This window comes from Heptranchias perlo, chromosome 43, assembly GCF_035084215.1.
Source record: "Heptranchias perlo isolate sHepPer1 chromosome 43, sHepPer1.hap1, whole genome shotgun sequence".
NCBI classification, from domain to species: Eukaryota; Metazoa; Chordata; class Chondrichthyes; order Hexanchiformes; family Hexanchidae; genus Heptranchias; species Heptranchias perlo.
In genome coordinates, this window is record NC_090367.1 from 718,719 (window position 1) to 733,050 (window position 14,332).

Consider the following 14,332-nt stretch of genomic DNA (forward strand, 5'->3'; position numbering starts at 1 on the left):
TCCCATCATCAGCCTTTTATTCATTCCCAGCCGAGTGTTTACAGCGAGACTTCGGGCAGACGTTTCTGACGAGTTTAAGCAAGAGGAAGGTGAAGAGCGTGTGAGCAGTGAAACATCAGCGAGGGCTTTTGGACAATTGCTCCTCGACCCCCCCCCCCCCCGATCCCCGCTGGGCACTGAGGCCAATTACACAGTCCGATCTGCGCTCCCAGAAGAGATCAGCCAGCCTGGCACAGGCCGGGGACCTGATCCTGGGAATCTCCCTGGTCCGTCTGATTCAGTACTGGGCATGGAGGTTGGGGGTGGGCGGGCGGAGAGAAAAGAGATGCAGACACACAACGTACAGGCCCGGCCGCTCAGCTCAGTATTAATGCCAATCAGTCTCTCGTTCGATCCGACTATCTCGCACTCTTGTCCCAGGGAGCTGCAGGGCCCCATCACGGCCGGATCTCCACACAGTACAGCTCCAAGTCTCCGCTCACCTCCAGCACCCGCACTCTCTCCAGGCAAAGGGCACCGAGGCCGTAGTCTGCAAAGTGGGTCCCGTTCATCGCCACTCTGAACTGCTCAGCTCCACACAGGACCAACATCTAACACCGAAAACATGGAAACAGTGACTGTGGGCACAGGCACACGTACACATATTAAAGGGTACGGGGAGTGGGATATTAAAGGGTACGGGGAGTGAGGGGGGAGAGTGGGATTAGACTGGGTGGGATATTAAAGGGTACGGGGAGTGAGGGGGGAGAGTGGGATTAGACTGGGTGGGATATTTTGTTAATTCGTTCATGGGATGTGGGTGTCACTGGCGAGGCCGGCATTTATTGCCCATCCCTAATTGCCCCTTGAGAAGGTGGTGGTGAGCCGCCTTCTTGAACCGCTGCAGTCCGTGTGGTGAAGGTTCTCCCACAGTGCTGTTAGGAAGGGAGTTCCAGGATTTTGACCCAGTGACGATGAAGGAACGGCGATATATTTCCAAGTCGGGATGGTGTGTGACTTGGAGGGGAACGTGCAGGTGGTGTTGTTCCCATGTGCCTGCTGCTCTTGTCCTTCTAGGTGGTAGAGGTCGCGGGTTTGGGAGGTGCTGTCGAAGAAGCCTTGGCGAGTTGCTGCAGTGCATTCTGTGGATGGTACACACTGCAGCCACAGTGCGCTGGTGGTGAAGGGAGTGAATGTTTAGGGTGGTGGATGGGGTGCCAATCAAGCGGGCTGCTTTGTCCTGGATGGTGTCGAGCTTCTTGAGTGTTGTTGGAGCTGCACTCATCCAGGCAAGTGGAGAGTATTCCATCACACTCCTGACTTGTGCCTTGTAGATGGTGGAAAGGCTTTGGGGAGTCAGGAGGTGAGTCACTCGCCGCAGAATACCCAGCCTCTGACCTGCTCTCGTAGCCACAGTATTTATGTGGCTGGTCCAGTTAAGTTTCTGGTCAATGGTGACCCCCAGGATGTTGATGGTGGGGGATTCGGCGATGGTAATGCCGTTGAATGTCAAGGGGAGATGGTTAGACCCTCTCTTGTTGGAGATGGTCATTGCCTGGCACTTATCTGGCGAGAATGTTACTTGCCACTTATGAGCCCAAGCCTGAATGTTGTCCAGGTCTTGCTGCATGCGGGCTCGGACTGCTTCATTATCTGAGGGGTTGCGAATGGAACTGAACACTGTGCAATCATCAGCGAACATCCCCATTTCTGACCTTATGATGGAGGGAAGGTCATTGATGAAGCGGCTGAAGATGGTTGGGCCTAGGACACTGCCCTGAGGAACTCCTGCAGCAATGTCCTGGGGCTGAGATGATTGGCCTCCAACAACCACTACCATCTTCCTTTGTGCTCGGTATGACTCCAGCCAGTGGAGAGTTTTCCCCCCGATTCCCATTGACTTCAATTTTACTAGGGCTCCTTGGTGCCACACTCGGTCAAATGCTGCCTTGATGTCAAGGGCAGTCACTCTCACCTCACCTCTGGAATTCAGCTCTTTTGTCCATGTTTGGACCAAGGCTGTAATGAGGTCTGGAGCCGAGTGGTCCTGGCGGAACCCAAACTGAGTATCGGTGAGCAGGTTATTGGTGAGTAAGTGCCGCTTGATAGCACTGTCGACGACACCTTCCATCACTTTGCTGATGATTGAGAGTAGACTGATGGGGCGGTAATTGGCCGGATTGGATTTGTCCTGCTTTTTGTGGACAGGACATACCTGGGCAATTTTCCACATTGTCGGGTAGATGCCAGTGTTGTAGCTGTACTGGAACAGCTTGGCTAGAGGCAGGAGAATGGGATTAGACTGGGTGGGATATTAAAGGGTATGGGGAGTGAGGGGAGAGTGGGATTAGACTGGGTGGGATATTAAAGGGTATGGGGAGTGAGGGGAGAGTGGGATTAGACTGGGTGGGATATTAAAGGGTATGGGGAGTGAGGGGGAGGGTGGGATTAGACTGGGTGGGATATTAAAGGGTACGGGGAGTGAGCAGGAGAGTGGGATTAGACTGGGTGGGATATTAAAGGGTACGGGGAGTGAGGGGGAGAGTGGGATTAGACTGGGTGGGATATTAAAGGGTGCGGGGAGAGAGCGGGAGAGTGGGATTAGACTGGGTGCTTGATATGGAGGAAAACACCAGCACAGGCTCGATGGGCTGAACGGCCTGTTTGTACGCTGGAACATTCCATGACAGCGCAAGCTTCCTCTCAGGTTCCACCCTTACCTCAAAGTAGCGCCCGGGATGAAGTGAGAAGAACAGAGTCTCTCTCTGCTCCCGCCCCCAGGCCTGGTCCAGCAGGGAACTTCTCACCAGGGCCTTCGACTCAAAGTCAGCACTCAGCCTGAGGGGGACATTACCGGATTGTTCTTCCTTCAGGAGAACCACGAACCTGATCAAGAAAAGAAATTTAAGAAACACAAATCCTTATTACCCTCTTCCTCCTCCAATCACCACCACCCTCGGGACCGCCTCGGCCTCAGGCTTCACCAGGGTGCTCTGATGGTTCAGGCCTCAATTGCAAGGCCTCCATCACGTTGTAACATCGCGCTCCCTCCCAGAGACTGCCTGTCCCCCACTGACCCTCTCCTTCGTTAAACCTCTGTCTGTCACCCTGGAAAACTGCAGCCCTGGCTCAGTAAGTCTCTCTCTCACCTCAGTCAGAAGGTCGTGAGTTCGAGACCCCACTCCAGAGACTTGAGTCCCATAATCCAGGGCCACACTCCCAGTGCCAGTACTGAGGGAGCGCCGCGCTGTCGGAGGGGCGGTGCTGAGGGAGCGCCGCACTGTCGGAGGGGCGGTACTGAGGGAGCGCCGCACTGTCGGAGGGGCGGTGCTGAGGGAGCGCCGCACTGTCGGAGGGGCGGTGCTGAGGGAGCGCCGCACTGTCGGAGGGGCAGTGCTGAGGGAGCGCCGCACTGTCGGAGGGGCAGTGCTGAGGGAGCGCCGCACTGTCGGAGGGGCAGTGCTGAGGGAGCGCCGCACTGTCGGAGGGGCAGTGCTGAGGGAGCGCTGCACTGTCGGAGGGTCAGTACTGAGGGAGCGCCGCACTGTCGGAGGGTCGGTGCTGAGGGAGCGCTGCACTGTCGGAGGTGCCGTCTTTTGGATGAGACGTTAAACCGAGGCCCCGTCTGCCCCTCTCAGGTGGATGTAAAAGATCCCACGGCCACTATTGGAAGAAGAGCAGGGGGAGTTCTCCCCGGTGTCCTGGGGCCAATATTTATCCCTCAACCAACATCACTCAAAAAACAGATGATCTGGTCATTATCACATTGCTGTTTGTGGGATCTTGCTGTGCGCAAATTTGCTGCTGCGTTTCCTACATTACAACAGTGACCACACTTCAAAAAAGTACTTCATTGGTGGTGAATCTGTGGAACTCCCTTCCCCAGAGAGCGGTGGAGGGAGAGTCACTGAATATTTTTAAATGTAAGGAATCTTACAACACCAGGTTATAGTCCAACAAATTTATTTTAAAATCACAAGCTTTCGGAGATTATCTCCTTCGTCAGATGAATGAATGAAAAGGTTCTCAAATCGCATATCTTATACTATGTTGGGACAGCATCACACCAATCAAAAGGAACACTTCAGCAGTCAAGGACATTCAGCCACCGATCTTCGGGTAAGCGTTCTCCAAGGCGGCCTTCGAGACACACGACAACGCAAAATCGTCGAGCAGAAGTTGATAGCCAAGTTCCGCACCCATGAGGACGGCCTCAACCGGGATCTTGGGTTCATGTCACGCTACACGTTACCCCACCAGCAAAAAGGGGGAAAAAATTTATATGTTTTTTAAAATTCTCTCTCTCTCTGCCATTTTGAGTTTCTTTCTGCCTGCCTGTGTAATAGACACAATGTATATCAAGTGTACTGGGACGTGCTGTTCTCCGTGACTGGCCTGTTTGAATAACGACACCTTTTGATTGGTGTGATGCTGTCCCAACATAGTATAAGATATGCGATTTGAGAACCTTTTCATTCATTCATCTGACGAAGGAGATAATCTCCGAAAGCTTGTGATTTTAAAATAAATTTGTTGGACTATAACCTGGTGTTGTAAGATTCCTTACATTTGTCCACCCCAGTCCATCACCGGCATCTCCACATCATGAATATTTTTAAGGCTGAGTTAGATAGATTCCTGATTAACAAGGGAGTCAAAGGTTATAGTAGGTAGACGGGAAAGTAATCAGCCATGATCTTATCAAATGGCAGAGCAGGCTCGAGGGGCCGAATGGCCCACTCCTGCTCTTAATTCATATGTGTGTAAAGCAGTTTGGGGTGTCTGGAGGTGCGAAAGGTGCTGCATAAATGGGGAATTCTTTCTATCTTAAGCACACCGTTTCACTAGTGAGTTGTCACACCGTCACACTCACCATTTTCCAAGCCTCTCCGACTGGTTAAAACTGCGCTCCGTCACTTTCTCGTGCACACGCGCACTCTGCGGCGAGCGCTCGGGGACGGGGAGGCGGGGGTGGGAGACACGCGGCTGGCAGAAGCTTCCGGAAGGTACTCACTCACGGGGGTCCTGGTGGAGCTCGCCTCGGATTGTGATCGCGCGGCCCACGGCCAATCCGTCTTCAATCCGACTCTGGAGCGGTACAGCCTGGGGAGCAGAGGGCAAAGGTCAGTGCGGAATCCCCTCCGGGTGGGAGGGCGAGAGAGGCAAGCAGCAAAATCGATCCCCTCCCCCCCTCCCACCCCGGCATCGTTCCCTCGGGAAAGGTTCCGCAGCATTGAACCGGGGGTGGGGGGCGAGACCCCCTGCACCCCCACGCAGTCTCCAAGAGGGGGTGGTGGAGAGACCAGGAGTTGGGCATCTTCATCTCCCCCTATCCCCATATCCTTCTATTCCTTTCTCCCTCATGTGTTTATCGAGCTTCCCCTTAAATCCATCCACACTATTCACCTCAACCACTCCATGTGGGAGTGAGTTCCACATTCTCACCACTCTCTGGGTAAAGAAGTTTCTCCTGAATTCCCTATTGGGTTTATTAGTGACTGTCTTATATTTATGGCCCCTGGTTCTGGTCTCCCCCACAAGTGGAATCATCTTCTCTACGTTTACCCTATCAAACCCTGTCATCATTTTAAAGACCTCTGTCAGGTCATCTCTCAGCCTTCTCTTTTCTAGAGAAAAGAGCCCCAGCCTGCTCAGTCTTTCCTGACAACTATAACCTCTCGGTTCTGGTATAGAATCATAGAAAATTTACAGCACAGGAGGCCAAAAATGAGCCACCCAGCCCAATCCCACTTTCCAGCTCTTGGTCCGTAGCCCTGCAGGTTTCGGCTCTTCAGGTGCACATCCAGGTACTTTTTAAATGAGTTGAGGGTTTCTGCCTCTCCCACCCTCTCAGGCAGTGAGTTCCAGACCCCCACCACCCTCTGGGGGGAAAAAAATGTCCTCAGCTCCCCTCTAATCCTTCTACCAATCACTTTAAATCTATGCCCCCTGGTTATTGACCTCTCTGCTAAGGGAAATAGGTCTCCCTATCCACTCTATCTACTCCTGTCATTATTTTATACACCTCAATTAAATCTCCCCTCAGCCTCCTCTGTTCTAAGGAAAACAACCCCAGCCTATCCAATCTTTCCTCATAGCTAAAATTCTCCAGTCCTGGCAACATCCTCGTAAATCTCCTCTGTACCCTCTCTAGTGCAATCACATCTTTCCTGTAATGTGGTGACCAGAACTGTACACAGTGCTCAAGCTGTGGCCTCACTAGTGTTTTATACAGTTCCAGCATAACCTCCCTGCTCTTATATTCTATGCCTCGAGTAATAAAGGAAAGTATCCCATATGCCTTTTTAACCACCTTATCTACCTGTCCTGCTACCTTCAGGGATCTGTGGACATGCACTCCAAGGTCCCTCACTTCCTCTACACCTCTCAGTACCCTCCCATTTATTGTCTATTCCTTTGCCTTGTTTGCCCTCCCCAAATGCATTACCTCCCACTTCTCCGGATTGAATTCCATTTGCCACTTTTCTGCCCACCTGACCAGTCCATTGATATCTTCCTGCAGTCTACAGCTTTCCTCCTCACTATCAACCACACGGCCAATTTTTGTATCATCTGCAAACTTCTTAATCATGCCCCCCTACATTTAAGTCCAAATCATTAATATACACCACAAATAGCAAGGGACCCAGTACTGAGCCCTGTGGAACCCCACTGGAAACAGCCTTCCAGTCACAAAAACACCCGTAGACCATTACCCTATGCTTCCTGCCACTGAGCCAATTTTGGATCCAATTTGCCACATTCCCTTGGATCCCATGGGCTTTTACTTTTTTGACCAGTCTGCCATGTGGGACCTTGTCAAAAGCCTTGTTAAAATCCAGGTAGACTACATCAAACGCACTCCCCTCATCGACCCTCCTTCTTACCTCCTCAAAAAATTCAATCAAGTTAGTCAGACACGACCTTCCCTTAACAAATCTATGCTGACTGTCCTTGATTACTCCGTGCCTTTCTAAATGACGGTTTATCCTGTCCCTCAGGATTGATTCCAATAATTTGCCCACCCCCGAGGTTACACTGACTGGCCTGTAATTACTCGGTCTATCACTCACTCCCTTTTTAAACAACGGTACAATGTTAGCAGTCCTCCAATACCATGCCTGTAGCCAGGGAGGATTGGAAAATGATGGTCAGAGCCTCCACTATTTCCTCCCTTGCTTCTCTTTACAGCCTGGGATACATTTCATCCGGCCCTGGCGATTTATCTACTTTCAAAGATGCTAATCCCCTTAATACTTCCTCTCTCACTAAGTTTATCCCATCCAATATTTCACACTCCTCCTCCTGAACTACAATGTCTGCATCGTCCCCCTCTTTTGTAAAGACAGACGCAGAGTATTCATTAAGAACCATACCCACATCTTCCGCCTCCACACATAGGTTATCTTTTTGGTCTCTAATAGGCCCTACTCTTTCCTTAGTTATCCTCTTGCTCTTTATTTATAAAACATCTTTGGGTTTTCCTGGACAGTATTTTTTCATGCCCTCTCTTTGCTTTCCTAATTTCCCTTTTAATTTCACCCCTGCACTTTCTATACTCCTCTTGGCTTTCTGCAGTATTGAGCTCTCGATATCTGACATAAGCTTCCCTTTTTTGCCTTATCTTACCCTGTATGCTCCATGACATCCAGGGGGCTCTAGATTTGATGGTCCCACCCTTTTTCTTTGTGGGAACACATTTGCTCTGAACCCTCACTATTTCTTCCTTAAATGCCTCCCACTGATTTACCTTCAAGTAGCTGTTTCCAGTCCACTTTTGCTAAATCACATCTCAGCTTAATAAAATTGGCCTTTCCCCAACTGAGAACTTTTACTCCTGTTCTATCTTTGTCCTTTTCCATAACTATGCTAAATCTAACTGAATTATGATCACTACCGCAAAAATGCTCTCCCCCTGATACCCCTTCCACCTGCCCAGCTTCATTCCCTAAAACTAAGTCCAGAACTGCTCCCTTATCCTTGGTAAGGTGTCATCCTTGTAAATCTTTTTTGCACCTTCTCCAGTGCTTCTGTAATATGGAGACCAGAACTGTGCACAGTAACTCGAAGTGTGGTCTAACCAAGTTATATAGTTTAACATGACCTTTCTGCTTTTGAATTCCATTGTGTGTGTGTTTGCTCTGACCCCCTTATCAAGGACTCACCAGTTTAGGATCCTTTAGTGAAAACAGCTGAAAGATAAGGAGGGAGGGAGAGAAAGGGTTAAAGTCCACACCAGACAATGTTGAGCTGAACATCACACAGCAGCCCCCGGCCCGGCCCACCCGGCCCCCCCGGCCCGGCCCCGCCCCCCCGGGCGCACCACAGGCCCCGCCCCCCCGGGCGCACCACAGGCCCCGCCCCCCCCGGGCGCACCACAGGCCCCGCCCCCCCCGGGCGCACCACAGGCCCCGCCCCCCCCGGGCGCACCACAGGCCCCGCCCCCCCCGGGCGCACCACAGGCCCCGCCCCCCCCGGGCGCACCACAGGCCCCGCCCCCCCCCGGGCGCACCACAGGCCCCGCCCCCCCCGGGCGCACCACAGGCCCCGCCCCCCCGGGCGCACCACAGGCCCCGCCCCCCCGGGCGCACCACAGGCCCCGCCCCCCCCGGGCGCACCACAGGCCCCGCCCCCCCCCCGGGCGCACCACAGGCCCCGCCCCCCCCGGGCGCACCACAGGCCCCGCCCCCCCCCGGGCGCACCACAGGCCCCGCCCCCCCGGGCGCACCACAGGCCCCGCCCCCCCCCGGGCGCACCACAGGCCCCGCCCCCCGGGCGCACCACAGGCCCCGCCCCCCCGGGCGCACCACAGGCCCCGCCCCCCCGGGCGCACCACAGGGCGCACCACAGGCCCCGGGCGCACCACAGGCCCCGGGCGCACCACAGGCCCCGGGCGCACCACAGGCCCCGGGCGCACCACAGGCCCCGGGCGCACCACAGGCCCCGCCCCCCCGGGCGCACCACAGGCCCCGCCCCCCCGGGCGCACCACAGGCCCCGCCCCCCGGGCGCACCACAGGCCCCGCCCCCCGGGCGCACCACAGGCCCCGCCCCCCCGGGCGCACCACAGGCCCCGCCCCCCCGGGCGCACCACAGGCCCCGCCCCCCCGGGCGCACCACAGGCCCCGCCCCCCCGGGCGCACCACAGGCCCCGCCCCCCACCTTCCCACACAGAAAGATATTGTGTCCTGGTGGAAGATGCAGGCCGGGGAATCAGGGGATTTTCCCTCAGAGACACACACATTCCCGCCTTCTCCAACTGCTCCTCTGTGCCCACACAAGGCAGTGTAGAGGGAGCTTTACTCTGTATCTAACCCTGTACCTGCCCCTGGGAGTGTTTGATGGGACAGTGTAGAGGGAGCTTTACTCTGTATCTAACCCTGTACCTGCCCTGTGAGTGTTTGATGGGACAGTGTAGAGGGAGCTTTACTCTGTATCTAACCCTGTACCTACCCTGGGAGTGTTTGATGGGACAGTGTAGAGGGAGCTTTACTCTGTATCTCACCCTGTACCTGCCCTGGGAGTGTTTGATGGGACAGTGTAGAGGGAGCTTTACTCTGTATCTAACCCTGTACCTGACCCTGGGAGTGTTTGATGGGACAGTGTAGAGGGAGCTTTACTCTGTATCTAACCCTGTACCTGCCCTGGGAGTGTTTGATGGGACAGTGTAGAGGGAGCTTTACTCTGTATCTAACCCTGTACCTACCCTGGGAGTGTTTGATGGGACAGTGTAGAGGGAGCTTTACTCTGTATCTAACCCTGTACCTGCCCTGGGAGTGTTTGATGGGACAGTGTAGAGGGAGCTTTACTCTGTATCTAACCCTGTACCTGCCCTGGGAGTGTTTGATGGGACAGTGTAGAGGGAGCTTTACTCTGTATCTAACCCTGTACCTGCCCTGGGAGTGTTTGATGGGACAGTGTAGAGGGAGCTTTACTCTGTATCTAACCCTGTACCTACCCTGGGAGTGTTTGATGGGACAGTGTAGAGGGAGCTTTACTCTGTATCTAATCCTGTACCTGCCCTGGGAGTGTTTGACGGGACAGTGTAGAGGGAGCTTTACTCTGTATCTAACCCTGTACCTGCCCTGGGAGTGTTTGATGGGACAGTGTAGAGGGAGCTTTACTCTGTATCTAACCCTGTACCTGCCCCGGGAGTGTTTGATGGGACAGTGTAGAGGGAGCTTTACTCTGTATCTAACCCTGTACCTGCCCTGGGAGTGTTTGATGGGACAGTGTAGAGGGAGCTTTACTCTGTATCTAACCCTGTACCTGCCCTGGGAGTGTTTGATGGGACAGTGTAGAGGGAGCTTTACTCTGTATCTAACCCTGTACCTGCCCTGGGAGTGTTTGATGGGACAGTGTAGAGGGAGCTTTACTCTGTATCTAACCCTGTACCTACCCTGGGAGTGTTTGATGGGACAGTGTAGAGGGAGCTTTACTCTGTATCTAATCCTGTACCTGCCCTGGGAGTGTTTGACGGGACAGTGTAGAGGGAGCTTTACTCTGTATCTAACCCTGTACCTGCCCTGGGAGTGTTTGATGGGACAGTGTAGAGGGAGCTTTACTCTGTATCTAACCCTGTACCTGCCCCGGGAGTGTTTGATGGGACAGTGTAGAGGGAGCTTTACTCTGTATCTAACCCTGTACCTGCCCTGGGAGTGTTTGATGGGACAGTGTAGAGGGAGCTTTACTCTGTATCTAACCCTGTACCTGCCCTGGGAGTGTTTGATGTTGATACAGGGTAGCTGGAGTTGGGGACAAATCCCCCAGTAATATTTCCCAATGTTGTTATCAAACCGCGGGAGTGAGTGTCCGGGGTTAAAGGTGAACTCACCACTTGTGACGGATATTCGGTTTGATGTGGGAGGTAGGGCTGTAGGAAGAGGAGAGAGAAGCTGGTTAGAAAGGAGGCATCAGCTTGGAGAACAGCAACGCCAAGTCCCATCCTCCTCTTACCTTCTGTCGCTCACACCCCAGCCGATATCTCCAAACCCTCTCTCCATCTCTCTCTAATCAGGAGCAGGAACCCTGGCCGATTTCCCCTCTCTCTCTCTCTCTAACCCCAGAGTCACTGGACAGTGATCGGGAGCAGGAACCCTGGCTGATTTCCCCTCTCTCTCTCTCTCTCTCTCTAACCCCAGAGTCACTGGACAGTGATCAGGAGCAGGAACCCTGGCTGATTTCCCCTCTCTCTCTCTCTCTCTCTCTCTAACCCCAGAGTCACTGGACAGTGATCAGGAGCAGGAACCCTGGCTGATTTCCCCTCTCTCTCTAACCCAGGGGCCACTGGACAGTGATCAGGAGCAGGAACCCTGGCTGATTTCCCCTCTCTCTCTCTCTCTCTCTCTAACCCCAGGGTCACTGGACAGTGATCAGGAGCAGGAACCCTGGCTGATTTCCCCTCTCTCTCTAACCCGGGGGTCACTGGACAGTGATCAGGAGCAGGAACCCTGGCTGATTTCCCCTCTCTCTCTAACCCGGGGGTCACTGGACAGTGATCAGGAGCAGGAACCCTGGCTGATTTCCCCTCTCTCTAACCCAGGGGTCACTGGACAGTGATCAGGAGCAGGAACCCTGGCTGATTTCCCCTCTCTCTAACCCAGGGGTCACTGGACAGTGATCGGGAGCAGGAACCCTGGCCGATTTCCCCTCTCTCTCTAACCCCAGGGTCACTGGACAGTGATCGGGAGCAGGAACCCTGGCCGATTTCCCCTCTCTCTAACCCCAGGGTCACTGGACAGTGATCAGGAGCAGGAACCCTGGCCGATTTCCCCCCTCTCTCTAACCCCAGGGTCACTGGACAGTGATCAGGAGCAGGAACCCTGGCCGATTTCCCCCCTCTCTCTAACCCAGGGGTCACTGGACAGTGATCAGGAGCAGGAACCCTGGCTGATTTCCCCTCTCTCTCTAACCCAGTTGTTCCTTCAGCTGACGGGCACGGAGTGGGCACCGAAATGTTCGATCTTCCTCCTCCCTCAGGTTCTGCTCCTCACCGGATTAAACTGGCTGTGCCAATGGCCGGGGGGAGCCTGTGATTTTATCCAGATGCTCACAGTGTGATGACAGGGCAGGTAACCTCTGTCTAAGGGCAGTCTCGGCGACAGTTACAAAACACAAAGAACGAACGACTGCTTTTAGAAATGAGAACAGATTTCAGGTCGCCCATCACCTTTGACCCTGGGCATCGCCTGCACCTTCTGACACTGTCAGACTCTCACCTGCATCTGATTCCCCAACGCTGGAAATATTCCAGGATAGCGCCCGATTCCCAGGTTCTTGCCCACAGTCGCATGAAGGACCTTTTATGCTGACCGTCTGTCCCATGAGAAGGTTAAGGGGAGATTTAATCGAGGGGTTCAAAATCATGAGGGGTTTTGATGGAGTAAATAAGGAGAAACTGTCTCCAGTGGCAGGAGGGTCGGTAACCAGAGGACACAGATTGAAGATAATTGGTGAAAGAACCAGAGGGGGAGATGAGGAGAATGTTTTTTTACGCAGCGAGTTGTGATGATCTGGAATTCACTGCCTGAAAGGGCGGTGGAAGCAGATTCAATAATAACTTTCAAAAGGGAATTGGAGAAATACTTGAAAAAGCCCCTTCTCTCCCTTCACCCAAAGCGTCTGTCCACAATTGTCTGACATGATCTCACCACCAGGGAAAGATTTCCAGGCTAAACTCCCCCCCCTCCCCACCCACCATAGAATAACACAGCGCAGAAGGAGGCCATTCGGCCCATCGTGCCTGTGCTGGCCCTTTGAAAGATCTATCCCATTAGTCCCACTCCCCCCTGCTCTTTCCCCAGACCCCCTGTAAATTTTTCCTTCAAGTATTTCTCCAATTCCCCTTTTGAAAGTTATTATTGAATCTGCTTCCACCGCCCTTTCAGGCAGTGAATTCCAGATCATCACAACTCGCTGCGTAAAAAAACATTCTCCTCATCTTCCCCTCTGGTTCTTTCACCAATTATCTTAAATCTGTGTCCTCTGGTTACCGACCCTCCTGCCACTGGAGACAGTTTCTCCTTATTTACTCTATCAAAACCCCTCATGATTTTGAACCCCTCGATTAAATCTCCCCTTAACCTTCTCTGCTCTAAGGAGAACAATCCCAGATTCTCCAGTCTCTCCACATAACTGAAGTCCCTCATCCCTGGGACCGTTCGAGTAAATCTCCTCTGCACCCTCTCCAAGGCCCCGACATCCTTCCTAAAGTGCAGTGCCCAGAATTGGACACAATACTCCAGCTGAGGCCTGACCAGTGTTTTATAAAGGGTTTAGCATAATCTCTGTGCTTTTGTACTCTATGCCTCTATTAATAAAGCCCAGGATGCTTTTTTAAAACTGCCTCATCGAATTGTCCTGCCACCTTCAAAGATTCTATCCATTTTATCATCGGTCAGTCACATCACAAAATGGCTGCCAGCTCCTGGTACTCACGCTCTTGTTGAGGAATCCGATTACTTTGACGAAGACGGGGCCGGAGATCTGTAAAGTGTCCACTCTGCCCAGCGGCCTCCGATACCTGAACCCCAGCAGCTGCTTTCCATTGGCGATAACCTTGTGTGTGGGGAGGAGTGGCAGAACGATGGTGAGTTTTGGTTCGTTCTAGATTCCAGGGGTTGACTACGTCACCTTTACCTGGGTCGCAGATCGTCACCCCCTGCTCCAGGCAGTGTTAGCGGTGATGGAGCTTCTAACACTGGCCCAGGGAGGGACGAGGAGGGACGAAGAAAGGGTGGGGGAGGGAGAGTTCCGCACTTCTCCCCCACCCTTGGTGTGAAGATCTTTTGCCGATCTTCTCCCCTGAATGGCCTGGCTCTGATTTTAAGGTTCTGTTCCCTTGTCCTGGACTCCCTCCACCAGTGGGAAAAGTTTCTCTTGAGTTACCCCATCAATTCCTTTCAAAATTCTAAAAAACCCCAATTAAATCACCCCTTAACCTTCTATATTCCAGGGAATACAGGCCTAGTTTATGTAATCTCTCCTCGTAATCTAACCCTTGGAGCCCTGGTAATATTCTGGTGAATCTGCACTGCACTCCCTCCAAGGCCAATATGTCCTTTCTGAGGTGCGGTGCCCAGAACTGTACCCAGTGCTCCAGATGTGGTCTAACCAGGGCTGTGTACAGCTGTAGCAAAACTTCCTCCCCTTTATATTCTAGCCCTCTCGTTATAAAGGCTAACGTTCCATTAGCCCTTCTGATTATTTTGGACAGGACTAGGCCCACAGCCTAATACCCTGTCGACACTCACTGTCCAGTCCCACACGTGGAGACTGAACGAGGGTCTCGGAGGGGAGGGAGTGCTGGTGAGAATTGCCAGTGGAACCAGCAGCTAGCCAATGCCTTTAGCGGGA

General features: G+C 53.3%; 1 protein-coding gene across 3 annotated transcripts in view; it reads right to left on the reverse strand.

The window, feature by feature from the left end:
• LOC137306362 (galectin-12-like) overlaps positions 1–14,332 on the reverse strand; it is a 26,457-nt gene continuing 12,125 nt past the window's right edge. For all 3 annotated transcript variants that reach the window (XM_067975515.1, XM_067975514.1, XM_067975516.1), the window contains exons 4-9: positions 13,415–13,534; positions 10,812–10,850; positions 8,145–8,171; positions 4,994–5,082; positions 2,700–2,865; positions 1–590 (exon numbers count right to left, since the gene is read on the reverse strand). In XM_067975515.1, the coding sequence (XP_067831616.1) occupies positions 438–590; positions 2,700–2,865; positions 4,994–5,082; positions 8,145–8,171; positions 10,812–10,850; positions 13,415–13,534 (594 nt within the window). In that variant the 3' untranslated portion in view covers positions 1–437. The remainder of the gene's footprint in view (positions 591–2,699; positions 2,866–4,993; positions 5,083–8,144; positions 8,172–10,811; positions 10,851–13,414; positions 13,535–14,332) is intronic.